Here is a 21,212-nt window from a genome sequence, read left to right as displayed (position 1 = left end):
TTATTTTATAAATAAAGGAACTTGTTCATGAACACATTTTATTAGCTGTTCAATGGAGGCATGTCGGCTGGCTTAAGCTTTTAGCTCAGATGCCTATGTGCTGTACTGCTGTACTATAGATTTGTCTTCTACGGAGTTATGTTCTTTAATTTTTTTTTTCTTGTGCTAAAATGTTCTAAATTTAATTTGGAGTATGTTTGATAAACTCTTATTTATACAAATATCTTCTCTACTTTGTTTTTTAAACGATAAGATACAGAGAAGGGCCTCACCCTATAACAAGTATGGATAGATGAGAAATCGAACCCCCATCACTTGAAAGGGAGAAGAAGGGATCAGACTATAGAATAATTGCATAATTTCTTTAAAATTTTAATGCAATTATTTGGCCAAATATATGTTTGATATTCTAATAATATAAATTATAATAAATTATGCTAATAAAATATCACATCATTACATCATTTTTTATGCATTAGTGCAATAATTTTAAGACCCAAATTTTTTCAAACTTATAGATTTACAAGCACAACTACACGTATATTCGTTTATAAGCTCATTCAAGATCTTTAATTTCAAAACTCGGTTTTTATTTTGTTAATTATTCTTCCATTTATTAGCTTAGGTTTGTTCTCCTTCCTTGTTGGCATCATATTGTATATATACTTTGTATTAGTTTCCATTTTGTAATTGTACTTGTGTTAATATAGCTCTTACAAGAAGTAGTGTTGTCAAGGCCTCAAGGATGAGTAATATTCGGTTTTCCTAGCTTCTTTCTTTAAATGCATTTGATTAAAGAGATCAAGCAAACATAATTTTTTATTGTTGTGGTTTAATTTGAGGGATTTGGTTTTGAAGATCTCTTGAACCTATATACTTGTATATTTCCTCCATAGGCTACACATAATGACCCACTCCCCTTAATAAAGTCCACATAAATTCGCCTCGCTCCTCTACACCCCTAATAGACATATTGAAATTAAGTACACCCATATTATGTATGAAGTTAGAAAAAATACTTGTAGTATGGTATTACGTACAATATCATGTATATAAATTACAAGCCGGAGACAATTTATTTTTCACACATGAGGAGTAAATAAAACGAAGGCCATAATCTTATTTAATTTGGCATGCTCATCATACACAAAAAGCGATCAACTAACGTATAAGTTGCTAGTAGCAAACAAAAATCTAAGTAACATTGATACTAACAAACTCCACATAAGAAACATACAATATCTTAGCTTATTGGAAAAGGTGAACATTGCAAGGAGCTAGCTAGGGACGGTGCAAGCTAGCTAGCTTGATATGAGCCTTATCAATTTGCAAACTCTATGACATAGAAATAAACCAACCTTTAACTCAAGCAAACCTTAAGCTAATGGACATCACACAATATTCAACGAGTCTCCCAACCCAACATGCAACCATTAACCTCCTAGCTAGCTAGCACATCAAAGGATATAACCACTTAGTGGATTGAATACCTCTGTTACTTCTTCATGCTATATGGTAAGGGAGGAGACCCATCAACTTCTACACTTATTTATGGAGAAGTATATTTTGTTCCTCTATGATTATCATGTCTAACGCTACCTCTAGCAAGGGTTCCCGGTGATCCCGGTGTGCCAGGACTACCTGGTGTACCAGGAGCCCCTGGTGTGCCAGGTGATTCTCGAGTACCGGGAGTTCCTGGTTTGCCAGGGGTGCTAGGAGTTGCTGGTGTGCCAGGAGTTCCTGGTCTACCACCAGGTCCGGGTGCACCAGGAACACCCGGTGTGCCCTCAAATCCTGGAGTTCCTGGTGTGCCAGGTCCTCCTGCAATACTTATGGTTTGTGGTTTGTTAAGAGTGGCAACATTTTGTGGTATGCTACTAGATCTTGGAGTACCAGGAGTTCCTGGTGTGCCAGGTGTCCCAGGAGTTCCTGGTGTGCCACCGGACCTTCCAGGTGTACCTCGTTTTCCAAAAGTGCCACGAGTTCCAGGTGTGCCACGTTGGCCTGGTGCACCATCTTTTCCTGGTGTACCATCTACTCCTGGAGCACCATCTTTTCCCGGTGTTCCATGAGCTCCACGATATCTTGGTACAACAGGAGGGTGTGGTGTAATGTGAGTTCTTCGTTGTGTGACGTGAGAGCGTGGTGTGCCTGGAGTTCCCGGTGTTCCTGGTGTCCCAGGAGTACCTGGTGTGCCGCCAGAAGTACCTGGAGCACCACGTTTTCCGAAAGTGCCCCGAGTTCCTGGAGTACCACGTTGTCCCGGTGCACCATCTTTTCCAGGTGTGCCATCAACTCCTGGATCACCATCTCTTCCCGTGCCAAGAGTTTTTAGAGCACTTGGAGAATGAGGTGTGATGATTGAGGGAGTTGGGTTAATGGTTGGTGGCATAATTGTAGAAGACACCACAAGTGACTGAGGATTTGAGCTTGGATGAGGATATAATTTTGATGTATATATGGGTGGCAATGAGATCACCATGCAAAACATGGTGATAAAAATCATAGTTGTTGGCTTTGTTTCCCCCATAGTGAGGATTTTTTTTTTTCTTAAAGGATTTTTTAATCTATGATATTAAAATGGGATAATAAATTATGGTGCATAGCTTGGAGAATTTATAGATAAATGATTTGAGCAATATGAGAATAAGCTCAATAGTTGCATGCAAAATTGCTAGGTGTCAAGTATTGGACTTTTTAGGGTCCATGTCCATCCAGCCACAGTATCTAACCTGAGGTAGTATGATTTTATCCACATATGGGAATTTTTGTTTGCGTGCATCTTTTTCAAATCTATTTTAAGACGCATAAAATGATCAACAATAAAACAACAAAGAAATTAATACTATGATCTTTTCTCATCCCTAATGATAATTTAAAATATCTAAAATCCTACATATAATACTTCTTCCCTTATAAATTAAATATCCCAATTTAATTTTTACACTACTCATGTTAAAGTGCTTTATATATAAGTTAATTTATAATCACACCGGTAATTATTTAAATCATCTTAATTAATGTATAATTTTTAAATATCAACTTTTTTAACATTTGATTATTGATAATTTATCCGTCAAAACAAAATTACTGATAATTTAGAAAAATCATTGCATTGGTTAAAGCATGGTATTATCAAATATACCAAATAAAATAAAACATTTATTTTAAAAAATAATGAGTAGAAAAACTCTCATCACAAAACACTGAACAAGTGTCTTCATATAAAACCTTATGGGCTCATATTAAAACTCACTCTTTTTTTCTATTTTTTTAAACAATTTATGTAACATAATTTTGTAAGGCTTTTTTATTTATTTATTTAGTATTTAGCTATTGTTTGGTTAATAACATATATAAATTAAAATAGGGGAATTAAAAATTCATAGGAATTGATAAGTTGGACAATAATTATACAAAAAAAAATGAAGAAAATAAGAATTCATGGAATTTTCAATTTTCCACAAAAGATAAGAAGTAAATTACCAGCTCCTAGGTAAACCAAAATTCATGAGATTTTAACTTCCCATATTACCAACTTTTTTTTTTGAAGGATCCCATATTACCAACTTAAGAATTTCATTAATAATTAATTTAATATCTTTAATTAGCAGTGTGCAAAATTTGAATTATTTTATAATTAATACGAAGTATCTTAAATTTGATTTTATTAGTACCTTAAATAATCCATGCGTAAAAATTTGATATTATATGATAATTAATATCTTAAATTCCACATGACTATATTTTTCATTAATTATAAATCACCATAATTAGTCAAATTATAGTACTCCTTTCGTTTTTATTTAAGTGTCCATATTTGACTGATTATACTATTCACAAAATTCACTTTGATCAAAGATAGTAATTATACAAAAGAAATGATACAGTCATGTATATGTAATTGTTGGAATTGTCTCAATGTATAGTTTTTCATTTTCAATATTTTATAATTTTAGGGCCTGTTCTCTTCCGTTGAAATTCAGTTCAGTTCAGTTCAGTTCAGCTCAGCTCAGTTCAGTTCAGTTCAGCTCTTAATTTACGTCTAATGATATTGCTAATGATATAAAGCCAAATTTCATTCTTTTAAGCTCTTATTACGACGACGACAACAACAACAACAACAACAACAACAACAACAACAACAACAACAATAATAATAATCAATAAGTAATAAATAATAATAATAATAATAATAATAATAATAATCATCAATAAATAATAATAATAATAATAATAATAATAACAATAATAATTGAAATAATAATACGTAGTACTAATAATAATCATCAATAAATAATAATAATAATCATCAATAAATAATAATAATAATAATAATAATAATAATAATAATAATAATAATAATAATAATAATCAATAAATAATAATAATAATAATCAAAATTAATAATAATAATAATAATAACATTATTATTATTATTATTATTATTAATATGTACATTTGTATATACACATACGTATAGTAATAAATAATCAATAAATAATCAAAGATCACTAATCCGTAGTTAGAAATCACTAATTAATAAGTTCAGTTCAGTTCTGTTCAGTTCAGCTCGGTTCAGTTCAGTTCAGTTCAGTTCAGTTCAGCTCAGCTCAGCTCAGTCAATCGGAACACGCCCTTATACTTATTAACATTTAAAGACATAATTTGTCAAAATATTTCATTAACATATACGCCTGGTCAAATTGGAGCACTTAAATAAATAAAGAGGGAGTATATAAATAATACGAGTACTATAAAAGTCAAAATGTTGTGGAAAAATGACAGAGAAAGTATTACTTGTATTATTGTATTGTAATTAGTGTAGTACTTCGTAGTATATATCTATCCTCCTATGATCCCGCAATAACATTTTCAATTTAAATTCAGTACTTGTAATACTATTTCCATTTCAAATTATTTGTAAAAATTATGAGTAGACATTATTTACTCATATTTTACGTCAAATTTTTGTAAATAATTTGAAACGGAGAGAGTAGATACTACGTAGGCATGTCGGCAAGCTGTAGATACACATACACCTATGAATTATGGATTTGTCGTCTTCATTGTAATGGTACTCAATCTAGGCATTTATACAGTCATGTCGGCTGCATCACTTTTTTATTTATAAATAATTTTAATTTCTTCCTTGTTCTCAAGAGTTCTAAACTTTCAGACTCGACCAAAGCTAAGTACTCGTTAAATCCACAAACAACTTATTTAAATACGAAGTATCTTTTAGTTCAATATCTAGTTACTAGTTAGCATAATATTTATGTAGTTTTTTGAGAAAATAATATTTATGTAGTTATATCATTAATTATAGGACCCATTTTTAATAAAAAGTTGTTAATTTATTTACACTTTAACACTTGATATCACTTAATAAACACATTATGTTTATCAAGGTGAAAAATTTAAACTTTCTCTCCAATTTAATATAGTTGCAAACTTGCAATGATCATTTATAATTATGTGTTTAATTATTTATTAATTTTAAAATAAATATAAAAACATTTCTAATAAAATTATAAAACTTAATAAGATGGTAACGTAATTGTTAGTTTTTCATTAAACTTTCAGTAAACATTTCTTTTAAAAAAATATTCATGGTTCTTTTTTTTTTTTTTTTCCATTTCTTATCAATTTTTTTTTTTTTTTTGGTGCGAACTTAATTTCTTATCATTTTAGTTATTGTAATCATTTTTATAATTTTCTTGTACAGAACTCAATGTATTGACAAGGGGAACAATTTTAATGAGTAAAATTAGGAAATTAATTTTAATGTGTATTTCGTACATGCCCTTTTTCCACTTGTCAAAAAAAATAAATATGAAAAAAGAATCTATTTTGTGTGAATTGTGTCTGTGCATTTGCTCGGGTTGGTACAAATGAAAATTTTATATATATATATATATATATATATATATATATATATATATATATATATATATATATATATATATATATATATTGAATAGAAAATTTTATAAACTTAATACGTATGTTACCATACATATTTAAAAAGAATAAAGGTACTTGTTGATGTTTAAAGGTTTTGATGATGAGGAATTTAAGTTACAGCAAACTCATCTCATAAAGGCTTTTCGAGTGTTTGTTTAGTTTAGGTGAAATTGATCTTGGAGATGGAAGAAGTAACTGAAGCTAAGAAGACTTGAAGGAGTTCTTTATCAAGAAAGTTATTCAAAATAGAAGAAGAGTTCCCTCACAGGAACTGAGTTCCCTAACAGGAACGTTCCTTCACAGGAACTTGAAGATGGCTGACTAAGATCTTTGGAGGAACTTAGTAAGCGTGGATCCCAAGTAAGCCTACCAGATCAAGAGCGCAGCACAACAATATTTTAGTTAAGATTTTATCTTCTAGATTCATTGTTAAATATGTTAAGTAGGATATGCATGAAATTTATTAGAAGCGTGACAAGCTAGCTTGGCAAATAAATTAAAATCGGAAAAGATAAAAGATAGAAATCGAAAAAGATTTTCTTTAAATGTTTATCTCTTAAAATCAGTTTGTTAAAAAGATATTATGCCTTTTAACTTAATATTTCTATCTTATTTTTCTGAAAAGATTTTCTTCAAAGAATTTACTTAAAAACCGTGTTTTAAGATAAGTTAAGTTTTACTTATTTATCTTTATGAAAACCTACTTTCTATACGAGTAATACTTGTATAAATAGTAGAGAATAATAGGAGTTTAGGTTTTTGTGAGTTTATGCGTGAAGAATTACAGAGCTTTAATTGTGTAAGTTTGCCAAGCTTATAATCTTGTCATATTAGTTTCAGGTTTCATGCATAGCTTGCCTATCATATACTAGGTGTTAATACTTGTATTTGGTTTGGGATTATTTGGGTGAGAGTATTTTTATTATCATTGCATACAGAGAGAGCTTCTGGTGAGAAGGGGAAATATCTGTACTTAGGGAGTACGAGAGAGTCTGAGTGTGGGACTTAGACTGGGTAGAACAGTGTCATGTTCTGTAGCAAGTTCAGTTAGGAACTTGTGAGTAGAGACTTAATTATAATAGGTTGTAACTTGGTGTTTGCCCTATTATAGTGGAAGTGTTTGTGTTTGAAATCCCTAAGGCAGGGTCGAGGTTTTACTTCTAGTTGGGCACTAGAAGGTTTCCTCGTAAAATGTTGTGTGCTTTGCAAGTTCCTATTTTATTATGTTTTATATTTGCAAAAGTAGTCATTAGGAACTCATCTACAATTCACCCCCCCCCCTCTTGTAGAGTTCATCTCAACTAACAGTACTTTAATTAATCTCACCCTATTTAATTACATGTAAAGCAACTTAATCAAAATAGATAGTGGTTATTGTTTGTTTTAATTATACGAGTACAATTTTAGAGCTTATTCAACTTATAAAACGAACACATATAATGATATAAACGAGTGACTAAAAGTCTTTATTAATTGGTCGAGTACCATGCATCTTGGTGTAAGTTAGAGAAACAAATATATTATAAAGGGGTAATAAATCTATATATATTTTATCAAAAAAAAAAAAAAATCTATATATATTGACACCGTTTTTTTTTTTTCCGATCTTCTAATAGGCTAAAATATCTTTTTCTTGCTTGATTGATATTAATTAAAGGTTAATTGATTAAATATTTCCTTTTTTATATTCTTGCTTGAATTATACATGCATGATTGAACATGTAATAAACTTGAATGTCTTTTCAGTGAGTATGACGTGCAGTGGCATCATTGAGAAGGAAATAGATTGAGGTTTGTGTTCATTGCTTGAATAATACTACCTCTGTTAACATTTTCTTACAACTTTGGAATATTTTATGTCTTTCAAATAATACCCCAAAGTTGCAAGTAAATGTTAACGGAGGTAGTATATAAGTTGGAAACAATATAGAGGGAACATAGTTTAATTCAATTTTACATTTGAGGATAAAAACGAAGGGTGGCTAATTTTCTAATTTTGGCATGCTCTTTATGTGATGAAAACAAAAATCAACTAACTTAAGCTGCTACTAGCAACTATAATCTAACTATCTAAGTAACAACAACAATAAACTTAATAACATAGAAATAAAACATACAATATCCTTACACACTCTCCTATTTAATTAGTTAAACGATAAAACTATAGAAAATACACAAATTGCCAAGACAATGAGTGTTAGCAGATGAGCTTGCGCACTAAACCCCTTAGGACATCAAAGTATAGCCCTAATTTGTGGACTAAAAAATGATGGAGCTACTATCGGGACATTGCAATCACTGCCACGCAACACCCCTACGTGGTGAATTAAATCATTTCCACCATTTTAGGAGGAGACTTCACTTATCACCTATTTTGGGAGAAGCATAGCCTTTTTCCTTTGTGATTTTGTAGTCCACCTCAGTCTCTACCAGGAGTTCCAGGTGTGCCAAGAGTACCCGGTGTACCAGGAGTTCCTGGTGTACTTGGCGTGCCAGGAGTTCCTGGTGTTCCAGGGGTTTCAAGAGTTGCTGGTGTACCAGGTGTTCCTGGTGTGCCACCAGGACCACGACCGGGTGTGCCAGGAACTCCCGGAATGCCAGGTATACCTGGAGTTCCTGGTGTGCCAGATTCCCCTGCAATAATTATAGGTTGTGGTTTAACAAGAGTGATCGAATGTTTAGATATTTTACGAGGTCTTGGAATATTGGGAGTTCTAAATGGGCCACCAGAAATTTCCTGTGTACCATGTTTTTCAAAAGTGCCATGAGTTCCTTGTGTTCCATGTTGTCTTGATGCACCATCTTTTCCCAATATGTCATCAACTCCTAAAGCACCATCTTTTCTTGTTGTGCCAAAATTGCCACGAGTTCTTGGTATGACAGGAGGTTGTGGTGTGATATGAGTTCGCTGTGGTGTAGTATTAGTTTGTTGTGGTGTGATATGATGTCGTGGTGTGTTAGGAGTTTTCGATGTACCATGTGCACCTTCTGTTCCTAGTGTGCCATCAACTCCTAGAGCACCATCTTTTTTGGGTGTGTGATCTAGAGCTCTTAAAATGGTTGGTGGATGAGGTGTGATTTTCGGGAGAATTGGATCAATGGTTGGTGGCATAATTGTAGAAGGCACCATAAGTGGTGACTGAGGATTGGAGCTTAATTGAGGAGATAATTTTGAAGTATATATCAATGGCAATGAGGTCACCATGCAAAACATGTAGATAAAAACATAGTTGTTGGTCTTGTTACCCCCATGATTATTGGGGAGGCTTCTATTTTATGGGATGATGAAATATGGTACATGGCTTGGGTAATTTATAGATAAATGATTTGTGCAACCTTATGACAATAAGCTCAAAAGTTGCATGCAAAATTTCTAATTAAGTTCAACTATTGGACTCCTTGTGTGTTAGTCCAATTGCCATAATATCTAATATAGGGTAGTATGATATCATCCACATTTGGAAATTTTTGTATGCATGCATCTTTTTCAAATCTATTTAGAAACACATAAAAAGATAAAGCCAACAAAAGAAAAAAAAAAAAAAAATCTCCCATCCACCAAATTAATAAATATTGATAAATATCTCAATTCCTGTAACAATAGACAAAACTCTCATCACATAAATTGAACGGATGTCTTTATATTAAACGATATGGTTCATCTTATCTGATCACATATACATTTTAGTAGTCATTTTTTCAAATGATACACTTTTCAAAAGTTTTTTTTTTTTTTTTTTTTTTTAAGTGACTCATATTTTACAATCATTCTATTTTTTCCATTTTCTTTATTTTGTTTGTTCTATTTGAAATTTTGCATGAAACATTCCAAGGAAAATAAAATCTAATTCTTTAACAATACTCTTTGGAAAATTTGCAAGTTGCAGCCATTTAAAGTTCGTATTTTGTAAATTGCAGCTATTTAAAAAAAATTGCAATTTGCAGCCCAAAAGTTCGTATAAATTGTAAATTGTAGCCCGATACAAATTTTTCATCGGTTTGCATGTTGAAAAATCTTCGGTTAAAGTTTTAGGGGCCATTTTAGTTCTTAAGGATCCGAATTGAGCTCGGAATTAGCAAAAAAAAACGTAAGTGTCTCGTTTTGCGTAAAAAAAATGTATCGATTTTGTGGGAAACTGTAAAAATGAGACACTTATTACGTTATATGTTTGCTAATTCCGAGCTCAATTCGGACCCCTAAGGACTAAAATGGACCTTAATCGAAGATTTTTCGACATACAAACTAATGAAAAAGTTAAATTAGGCTGCAATTTACAATTTATGGGCTGCAACTTGCAATTTTTTTTTTTTAAATTGCTGCAATTTGCATAATACGAACTTTAAATAGCTGCAATTTACAAATTTTCCTTTCTTTAAAAGGAATTAGGAACTTTATTATTTTTTTTTTGAAAGAAGTCCTAAAGGACTTTAAATTTCATTAAATAAAGTCATACGACATCTACAATTGACAATTAACAATAATGAAAACGAATTTAACAAAATCAAACAAGAATTAATCGGGGAAGGGCTAAGAATCCAAATACACAAATATAACAATTCGGCACATTCTCGATTCGTTGTCTCATACAACTTTTTGAGTGGATCCGTCGTCGCTTCGCAATTTTGTGAGAAAGTTAATTCTTGTGCTGATTCCGTAACCCGAAATCGAGCCATAATCAATCGTAGCCCCGCACAACCGGAGACCAAATTAAACACAAATAAAATATTTTCTTTCGAAGGAGTCCGAAAAACCTTGTCTTTCGAAGGAGATCGAAAAAACCTTGTCTTTCGAAGGAGATCGAAAAAACCTTGTCTTTCGAAGGAGATCGAAAAAACCTTGTCTTTCGAAAGAGATAGACCCTTTCTTTCGAGGGAAATAAAGATTGAGGCTTTCCACCGGTAAAATCCGATGAAAGCCCCTTCAAAATTGATAATGGAGGCTAGAGTTTAGGAGAGAGAAGAGAGAAGAGAGAGGAGGCTAGAATTTTAGTTTTTTTTTTTAAATTAGGAACTTTATTGATACAAAAAAAATTAAATTTTAATTAAATCCACCTAAGCTAATACTTGTATATCTTATACCTTGCGGGACAGAAGTAAGGATTTGCTCATCCTTATCAGTCATAACTCATAAGGGATCTTTTAATATTTTATTTAATTTTTTAAGTATACTGTAATTTCTTGAAATTTGTTTTGTAATATGTGACTTAAAATATTTCAATTACAACCTTGGATGGAAATTCTTTGTCAAAAAAAAAACCTTGGATGGAAATATACGGCAATAAGCAAACCGGATAAAATAAATATCAGTGCGTTTCTGGTGCGGCTGGCCGCACGGTGCAACAGAGTGCCCTATTTGTAACCCCTAAAGTAACCCCTCAAGTAACCCCCAAAGTAACCTCACTTAAGTAACCCCTCAAGTAACCCCTGATCGGACCAAGTAACCCTTTAAGTAACCCCTTACCGGACCAAGTAACCCCCAAAGTAATCCCTAACCGGACCAAGTAACCCCTTAAGTAACCCCTGACCGGACCTAGTAACCCCCCTAGTAACCCCTAACCAACCAAGTAACCCCCGACCTAGTAACCCCAACCTAGTAACCCCCAACTAACCTACACCACCTCCCGTACCCACTGCCCCACGCCGCCAACAACCACCACCAACGAAAAACTACAAACCTAACCACCAACAAAACAGATCTAGAACTCAGAACCACGAAACCACCACTAACCACCCACGAAACCACCACTAACCACCCACGAAACTACCACCAAACCATTTCTACCCAAAAATGAACCACCACCACTACCCACCCACGAATTTACCACACCCACCCACGAAACCACCACCAAACCACTTCTACCAGAAACGAACCACCACCAAACCCACCCACGAACAACCCACACCCAATACCCATCCGAACCCTCACCGAACCACGAATTTACCACTACCCACCCACGAAACCACCACCAAATGATAGATCCGAAGGCAATGACGATCTGAGTGAAGCTCTTCGCCGGATACGAGAAGGAAGTCGACGAAAATCTGGGTTGGAGCATGAAGTCGGTGCTTCAATGGAGGAGAGGAGAGAGAAGAGAGGAGAGAGAGAAAAAAATAAAAATAAATAAATAATTGTGGCTGGTCGTACGGTGCGGCCAGCAACATATAAAACTTTGTGAATAAATATATAGCGGTATTAGCTATTTTTATTTACTCAGTATCTCTCTCTTCTATGTTGAATTGTTGATCCCAAGCTTACAATTTAAATTATTGCAATCTTACATTTTATTTAGATTTGGTACCACCTAATCACTTAAATTGATTGCTACTCAATCATTTCGGCTGTTTCACTATTTTTTGTTTTTAAATATCAATTAAATTTTATTTATTTCTGTTCTTATAATACATGATAATTATTTAAAATTAAGTTAGCCACATATTATGATCACATTTGTTTATAAGAATAATCACTAGCTACTTGATAATATAAGTAACCTCAATTATTCATGTAGGTAACCTTAATTTTCCCACAAGAGTAACCCCAATTTATTATACGAGTAACATTAGTTAATTTAAAAATTAGTGTGTGGCCCAAGCATTGCACCAGTTTGCTACTCCCACCATTTTATAATGTTAGTCTCATATGGAATCAGTCACATAAAATAAGAAAAGAAGAATATTTGAAATCTAATACTCTTCCGTTTCACTTTAATAGTCCCATAATATAGAATCAATCACAAAAAATAAGAGAATGAATAATATTTGGAATCTTACATTTATGTACAAAAACTGCTTTAATTAGTTCTATCTTATTAAGGGGCCGTTTGGTTGGGGTTAATCATTATAGGGAATGAAAATCAATTGCCCCCATTCCCTATGTTGTTGTTTGTTAGACTAAATTTCTCATTCCCTTTACCTTCCCATCGCCCAAAATCCCTCTAAGTTTATTCCCCCCCCAGACTTTTTCATTCCCATTCCTTGGCCACCACCATACCACCACCATCCTACCTACCCAAATAATCGGAAACCCGCACCACCACACCACGACCAGCCACCCCTCGTCGCGCCCCCTTCCCCTCGCCACCCCTTCCCTTCGCAACTCTTCTCATCCCCGTAAAAACCATAAAAAAAAACCTTCTCCCTCAATGTAAAACGACCGTCCAGCCCTCCCCCACCCTCGAAACCCTAGCTCTTAGGGTTTCGAGGGTGGGGAGGGTCGGACGGTGGATTTTTCAGGGAGTGAAGGATATTTTTCGGGGGAGGGATGTTTCTAGGGTTTTCGAGGCTGATTTTCGGGGAAGGGAGAGCTGCGCAAAGGCCGGCTAATGGCGGCGGCGAAGGGAGGCGAATGTGGGCCAAAGGGCGCCGAAGGTGTGGCTGGTGGTTTGGTGGTCGGATGGTGGCTAGAAAAGGTGGAAAGTGAATGAATTAGGTGGTTGTGTGGTGGTGGGCTGATGGGATTGTTTCCCTTTGTTTTTAAAACAAACAACATAGAGAGTATAAGGTATTTTCATTCCATTCCGTTTACCCCGGGTGAACCAAACGACCCCTAAATGTTCTAATTTTTTTTCTTTGGAAAGCATCAATTTACAATTTTAAAGTACTTGTTTAACATGAGGAATATCAATCAAGTGTCATGTCATCAATCTACTAAATAATGGGATTGATGACCAATTAGAATATTTAATTATTATTGTCATGTCATCATTGTGGTAACCCCTTATCTGTCAAGGTAACTTCCTTTGATCATCACTATAACCTCCATTAATTTATTGTTTATACGTAAAATGGTCACATCATGTGACTAGCTATATATATTGATTTATTTAGTACTTTACAAAAATCACCTTAAAAAGTGTTTTTAAATCTCACTATGGCCTTGTGGTGGTAATTTTAAATTGATGTTAATGGATTATGAGAAAAGGAGGGGATGACACTAAACAGAATGAAGCTGAGATCTTGCAATTTTTTAAAAAAAGATTTCAAAAGTACTAAAATTAAACGGAAATGGAAATGAAAAGATATGAAACCTACACTGAAATTCATCGAGCTAACCATCGTGATTATCATCTCCATTTCTTGTCACTTCTCTAATTAATAAATCTCCTATACAATTTTAACGATTTTGCCCTATTCTTTGTGGATTCAATTTTAAGGATGATCCAAGTCATTATCGTATGATTGATCGATCTATTCATATGCCTCCGCAGTTTCTTTTTTATTCAAATGGACATGAGATCTTTAATATTAAATATTATCCTCGGTTAAAGATTAATCAAACTATGCAAATCATGGATGTTAGACTACTATTATAAAACATGTTTCAATTTAATAGTGATTATGTGAACCGCTATTATAAGACACGTTCTACTTTAATAGTGAGACCAATATTATAATGACATATCAGATTTAGACTGATATTAAAAGTTATTTTTTGTCCTGATGTCACCTAATTTAAATGACTACTAACAGTCATATCGAAGTAACACAAATAGCAACCTCAAAAAACATAGAAATTAAACATAAAACAAACCGTTTATTTGGTAATACAACACAAAAATACATACAGAAGCCTTATCAATGTGCAATCTTTGCATAGACATAAAACAGACCGTTTATAAAGCCTTAAATAATGATTGTTACTTATTTTTTTATTTGATCGCCTAACCCAATAAACAACATGCGCAAAAACTTCCTAGCAATCTAGCACATTGAAGCATAACCATTCTTTATTTGATTGCCTAACCCAAGCAACGTGCACCAAACCTCCTAGAAATCTAGCACATTATTAAAACATAACCCTAGTTTGTGGAGTTGATAAGTGATGAAGTTATTCACGGCCCCAACTTGGTAGATTGATTTGATGAATCCTTTGTCACCTCTTCTCGATAGAGCCCTTCCACCTTTTCGAGGAGGAGACACATCACCTTTGCCACTTATATATTTAAATAGAAGCATAACCTTGTTCTCTATGATTACATGTTTAATTTTACCTTTAGCGAGGAGGACCCGGTACTCCTGGTGTGCCAGAAGCACCCAGTGTACCAGGAGCTCCTGGTGTACCCGGTGTGCCTGGAGTGGTTGGAGATCCGGGAGTTCCCGGTGTTCCAGGGGTGCTAGGAGTTGCTGGTGTACCAGGAGTTCCTGGTGTACCACAAGGACCACGTCCTGGTGTTCCAGGTACCCCCGGTGTGCCAGGAATTCCTGGCGTTCCAGGTGTGCCTGGAGCTCCATTAATGCTTATGGTTTGTTGAGTGATTAGAGGGACATAATCTTGTGATGTTCCACGGGGTCTTGGAGTACCAGGAGTTCCCGGTGTTCCAGGAGTTCCAGGTGTCCCTGGAGTTCCTGTTGTGCCACCTAAAATTCCCGGTGTACCACGTTGTCCAAAAGTGCCACGAGTTCCAGGTGTGCCACGTTCTCCTGGTGCACCATCTTTTCCTAGTGTGCCATCTATTCCTGGAGCACCATCTTTTCCTGGTGTCCCATGAGAGCCGCGAGTTTTTGGTATAATAGGAGGTCGTGGTGTGATATGAGTCCGTCGTGGTGTGCCAGGAGTTCCCGGGGTTCCAGGTGTTCCTGGTGTTCCAGGAGTACCTGGGGTACCACCCGAAGTTCCAGGTGTGCCACGTTTTCCAAAAGTGCCCCGAGTTCCCGGTGTACCACGTTGTCCTGGTACACCATCTTTTCCTGGTGTACCATCAACTCCTGGAGCTCCATCTTTTCCTGGTGTGCCAAGAGTTCTTAGTATGCTTGGAGGATGAGGTGTGGCTGGTGGCATTATTGTGGAAGGCACCATAGGCGATTGAGAATTAAAGCTTGGATTAGACAATTGTGAAGTGCATATGGGTGGCAATGAGATCACCATGCAAAACATGCAGATAAAAAACATAAGTGTTGGTTTTGTTTCCCCCATGCTTTGGGAAAATTTAATTTTCTTATTAGGCTTTTTGTATATGGAATTATGGGATGATGAATTATGGGCATGGCTTGTATAATTTATAGGTAAGTTTAAAATTGCATGCAAAATTTCAATTGTCAAGTAACGGACCGGACCTCTTGTATTCGTCTAATAGCCACAACATCAATCCTAAGGGCAATATGATTTCATCCACATTTAGAATTTTTTGTAATTTGTTTGCATGCACCTTTTTCAAATCTTTTTTGAGACACATATAATAATAAAACCATCGAATACAAGATATATGGACTATGGAGTACTCTCTTATCCACCTTTAGAATCTTGAAAAATATCTAAAATTTCAAAAGATTACAAAACTCTCGTAACGAACATTGGACGGGTGTCTTCATACAAAACCTCATGAATTCATCTTGTCATGCAATCACACATTTTAATTCATTTATTATATATTTTTAACAGCCCGTCTGTCTTATGTGCGGCCGGCCACACGGCCACTTAAGTATCCCTATAACATTGATTAAGTAACCCCTATAATTTAATACCAATCGAGTAACCCCTATAACAGTGACTGAGTAACTCTATAACAATGACGAATTAACCCCTTTAATACTGACCAAGTAACCCCCATTACACTAGCAAAGTAACCCCTATAACACTGAATGAGTAACTCTACAACAAGGACGAAGTAACCCTTTTAATACTGACCAAGTAACCCCCGTTACACTAGCAAAGTAACCCCTATAACACTGATTGAGTAACTCTATAACAAGGACAAAGTAACCCCTTTAATACTGACCAAGTAACCCACATTACACTAGAAAAGTAACCCCTACAGTGGCTAGCCACACATAAGACTTTGTGTATTTTTAATCAATATACTTGTATATACTTCTTTTTTTTCTTTTTTTTTTTTTTTTTTGTGTGTGTGTGGGGGGGGGGGGAATAAATACATATACTAGTATATACTTTGATGCGTTCCTAATTTTTATTTTTTTACATGGTCATCATTACACATACTTTGATTATTATTATTAACATTTACAATTATGTATACATGCATATTATTGAAAATTTAGAAATTTGAAATTATACTTAAAACAAATCTAATAAATTTTTTTTCCAAGAACTGAGTAATAATCTAATATTTGCTTATTTTTATTTACTTGCAACATGCTTCTTTCCTCTTCTTTTACTAACAACACATTCTTTAGAGGCGTAATTTTAGAAGGTGATTAATGAAAGTAAATAAATGATTTTATCAAAATAATTTTAAAACCACGCACAATCATAGAAGAGTTAGGTATCACATATAAAAGTTATTTGGATCAATTTATTGTATTATATTATATAATCTTGAGTTGCAGCAAGATTCAATGGCTAATAAAAATGGAGGATGTAATTTTTAGGCACGCACTTTTGAATTGTAATGAACTTAAATATACACATTCGTGTTTTTAATTAGTCAACTTAATTTGCTAGTTATTAACGGTGTTGGTCACAGCTGGAAAAAAAAAAAAAAAAAAAAAAAAAACTAAACCACAAATATATCGGTGAAGAAGCAAAAAGTCAAAAGTGTATTAATGAGAAAAGTCAATACCAAATGTATACTAATGATGATTTCCCTTCTTGTAAAAAAATGGATGATTTTCCTTATTTTTTTTATCCTACAATGTAGAACTCCATAATCTTTAAAAGAGGAAGATACGGAGTAGTACATAACTAAATATCCATGGTCGACATATACATAGTCGACATACACATCACAATCTAAATAAATCTCAATCATGGATCATACGACAAGTGTCTTTGGATAAAATTTTATGAACCTCATCCATTCACACATTCCAACGGTCATCATCCTTTACACTTTCTAGAAGCTAACTGTACTCTTTCTCTCTCTCTCTCATCCAAAAACAAAAAACAAAAAACAGAAAAAGAAAATATTAAAGTAAATAAAGACTTCAAAACTTCTTACGTAAACCCTATTTTTTGCAAATTTTCATTTTTCAACCGGAAAATTTGAGACTTTTACCTGTTCATTCCTAAATCTGACTTCTACCCTTTTCTTTTCTTCCACGCAATTCGAAACCCTTTTCACGAATTTCGCAAATAATCCCAATTACTTCATCCAATTTTTAGGGTTTTTTTCTTCTGGGTTTTTCTATGGCTGATGTTATTAGCAAGTCAAGCGTTTTTTCTCCAGCAATTTCTCATCATAATCATCATAGTAATGTTAAAAAATTTCCTGTTCAATGTTCAGTTACCACGAAAAATCAGGGCAAATTAGCTGGATTTTCATCTTTGAGGAGTAGTTTTGGTGGTGTAAGAACTGCGGTCGATCAAAATCGCAGTTTTTGTTCCCAAAAATCGAGGAATTCTCTATCAATTCATGCTAAGGTTTGTGAAATTATTTCTGGGTTTTCTTTGTTTTTATCTATTTATTTATACCCATGTTTACTTTTTCTTATCGAATTTGTTATACCATGTTTAGTTTTTTTTTCTCTGTATTTGAATCCTATTGATTTGATCATATTATTGCTTAATTTATGCTTCAAATAGTATAGGTAAATCTATGTTTGTTGAAATGTTGGTAGTTTTGTGAATCTAATTTTGGTGTTCTTGATTATTGCCTGGTGTGAGGAGCTGGTATTAATTTCAACTAATAATGTTTGTTATAACAGGTTACAAGGTCAAGTTTGGATCCAACCTTTTGAAAGAGTTTGTTTTGGTATCTGATTACCTTGATTAAAATTGTGTTCATTTGTTTAATGAGATAGTGTTTTGAAATGCTTACCATCAGTCAATATAGTTAACAAATCCTGCCAATAATAAGTGGAGGTATATAACAAGTTGTATAATTCTGCCATCAAGCTTGGTCTTGGGGAGGTTGATTACTTGATTTGTATGTTTTTGGCTGTTAGGCGGCGTTTAAAGGTCAGAGTTGCATAGACCATTAGGCAAGGGTGTCTGGGAGGTGTAGTCGTATGTTTTAGATCATCAGGCAGGGGGTATTGGGAAGGTGGATATTTATGAATTTCGACAATAGGTGGGGTTTAGGACTTTAGGGTGGTCGAGTTTTATGAATTTCGTCATTAGGTGGGGTTTAGGGAGGTCTAATTTTGTGAATTGTGTGCCATTAGGCCTCAAGTTTCGATTTAGTTTTATGACAATATGACTTAAGGGTTTTATAAATTGTTGAAAACGCAACTTCTAACTTTGCAGGGGAGATTTAAACGAGTGATGAACTGTGAATACATTATATGGAATTGGTGTTTCTTAGGTTCTTTAGAAAGAATTTCCTTTGTTCTTTGTGTAGTTTGTTAAGTGTAGCTTGCTATCACATGCTTAGATATCTCTATGCTTACTTGGAAAGGTTGAACCCCTGTTTTCAGTTAACAACTTCACAGTTATAGTGGTATTTATTCGTTTGTTTGTAACAAATGCAGCTGGGTCTTACCTTTAACAATGCACCAAAGTGGTGGGAGAAAGGACTTCAACCAAATATGAGAGAGGTTACTTCTGCAGAAGACCTAGTCGATTCTTTATTAAAGGCCGGAGATAAGTTGGTTATCGTTGATTTTTTCTCTCCTGGTTGTGGAGGTTGCAGGGCTCTTCATCCTAAGGTACCTCTTTAAATAGATCTTATGGAGTTTTCTGCTCCTATTTGCCTCTTTTGGGTTTCATGTATTGTACGAGTACTGTATAATTTTAGGGTGGAGATCTAGTTATGCTGTTACGGAGTATATTTTAGCTGAGTGATATTTTTCATATATAACTAATTATTTGTGTTGGATTTTTGCAGCTATGTCAGCTGGCAGAGATGAACCCTGATATTCAATTTCTTCAGGTGAACTACGAGGAGCATAAATCAATGTGTTATAGCCTTAATGTCCATGTTCTTCCTTTCTTTCGGTTCTACAGAGGATCTGAAGGTCGCCTGTGCAGCTTCAGTTGTACAAATGCCACGGTTAGTTTATGATCCTCACACTTCTCTTCTTGATGGGTTTAGGGGTTGTTTGACAAGCAATGCACTCCATTTAAATCATTGCAAAGCTACACAATTGATTAGACAAAAATTTTGAAACTGGTAATTTGAAACCTGATTATTAAATTATTCAATTTATTTACGTTCTATTTTAACCACAGATTAAGAAATTCAAGGATGCTTTAGCTAAGCATGGAACCGATAGGTGCAGCATTGGACCAACAAAGGGGCTTGAGGAGAAAGAGCTCCTTGCTCTTGCTGCCAACAAAGACCTTTCATTCACCTACACACCTAAACCCGCGGAATTGGAAACTGTACCTGATCTCCAAGAAGTTTCGGCCAATGTTGACACACATGCTGCAGCCAAAGAATCTCTCTCTTCCTCCAACAAGAATCCTCTTAGCTCACCTTCAACCCTAAAATCTTCTCAAGAGAGTGAAGAAAAATCTTTAGCCACTGCCAGGAGATGATTTTAAGTGTCTTCCTGGCAATATATGGCTTGTACAGTACTTCTATATGCTTGTAAGTGTGTATTTTAATCACTTGTAAAGGAAATATCAAATGTGGCTGCTATTGGATTCGTTTTATAAGTCCAAGCTAGCCATTTCTGTGGGATTGTAATATTATTCAGTCTGCCTGATGCAGCCTGTAGGGTGTGTTTTTAGTTCCCTATAGAAAGAAATCTGCGAGAATGTCGAATAGAAAGCATACAAATGTGTGCTTGTGTAGATTGTACCTTGGATGTGTATTTACAAAAAATATTGTCTTGTAATGTATCTGGTAATGTATTCTGATATAAGTTTCTGTATATCCTTCCTCAGTCGATCATAGTTTCATACTTATCAATATCTTGAATTTTATGATATATACCTAGTTTTTTGACAGGTACCTAGTTGGACTGTAATTTCAAGTTTTCAAATCTCATAAAATTCTTAAAGTTGAAATAAATATTATATACTTCAAACAAATACACCATACATCAGGTGACGAGAAAACCCATGTTCTTTATTCAGCTACTATGATACGAAGTATAATACTTCCAACATAGCCTTGTGGCACACTTTGAGTTCGAAGTTATATAATGTTGACGACTAAATTAATCAAAATAATTTTACACATGATACCTAATCCTTCTCTAATCTTAGTGTTATAATTATTTTGAAAACAAGGTCATCTACCTTCACTAATCACCTCATAAAACGTACGAAGTATTAAATACACTTTCTATAACACTCCGTAGTACACTAGTACTCGTTTTCTAAATTACTCATTGGTTCAAAATAAAAATCTAATTCTCTTGGGCATATATTTCTTGGAGGAATTATAGTAGGGTGTTGTTGA

The 21,212-nt window shown here is 34.2% G+C and overlaps 3 protein-coding genes across 3 annotated transcripts; 1 reads left to right on the top strand and 2 right to left on the bottom strand.

The window, feature by feature from the left end:
• Positions 1–8,386: 8,386 nt before the first annotated feature.
• LOC110738588 (collagen alpha-5(IV) chain-like) lies at positions 8,387–9,172 on the bottom strand. The gene has a single exon (XM_021918982.1). The coding sequence runs from the start codon at positions 9,170–9,172 to the stop codon at positions 8,387–8,389; it is 786 nt and encodes a 261-aa protein (XP_021774674.1).
• A 5,291-nt stretch (positions 9,173–14,463) lies between these two features.
• Positions 14,464–16,014, bottom strand: LOC110738542 (collagen alpha-1(IX) chain-like). The gene has a single exon (XM_021918943.1). The coding sequence runs from the start codon at positions 15,878–15,880 to the stop codon at positions 14,960–14,962; it is 921 nt and encodes a 306-aa protein (XP_021774635.1). The 5' UTR covers positions 15,881–16,014; the 3' UTR covers positions 14,464–14,959.
• A 1,669-nt stretch (positions 16,015–17,683) lies between these two features.
• Positions 17,684–20,691, top strand: LOC110738742 (thioredoxin-like 1-1, chloroplastic). Its single transcript, XM_021919165.1, has 4 exons — positions 17,684–18,283; positions 19,333–19,509; positions 19,689–19,853; positions 20,033–20,691. The coding sequence occupies exons 1-4, from the start codon at positions 18,050–18,052 to the stop codon at positions 20,339–20,341; spliced, it is 885 nt and encodes a 294-aa protein (XP_021774857.1). The 5' UTR covers positions 17,684–18,049; the 3' UTR covers positions 20,342–20,691.
• Positions 20,692–21,212: the final 521 nt, after the last annotated feature.

This window comes from Chenopodium quinoa, unplaced genomic scaffold, assembly GCF_001683475.1.
Source record: "Chenopodium quinoa cultivar QQ74 unplaced genomic scaffold, ASM168347v1, whole genome shotgun sequence".
NCBI lineage: Eukaryota > Viridiplantae > Streptophyta > Magnoliopsida > Caryophyllales > Amaranthaceae > Chenopodium > Chenopodium quinoa.
Note: the sequence above shows the minus strand (reverse complement) of the source record. Positions and strands in the feature narration are given on the sequence as shown.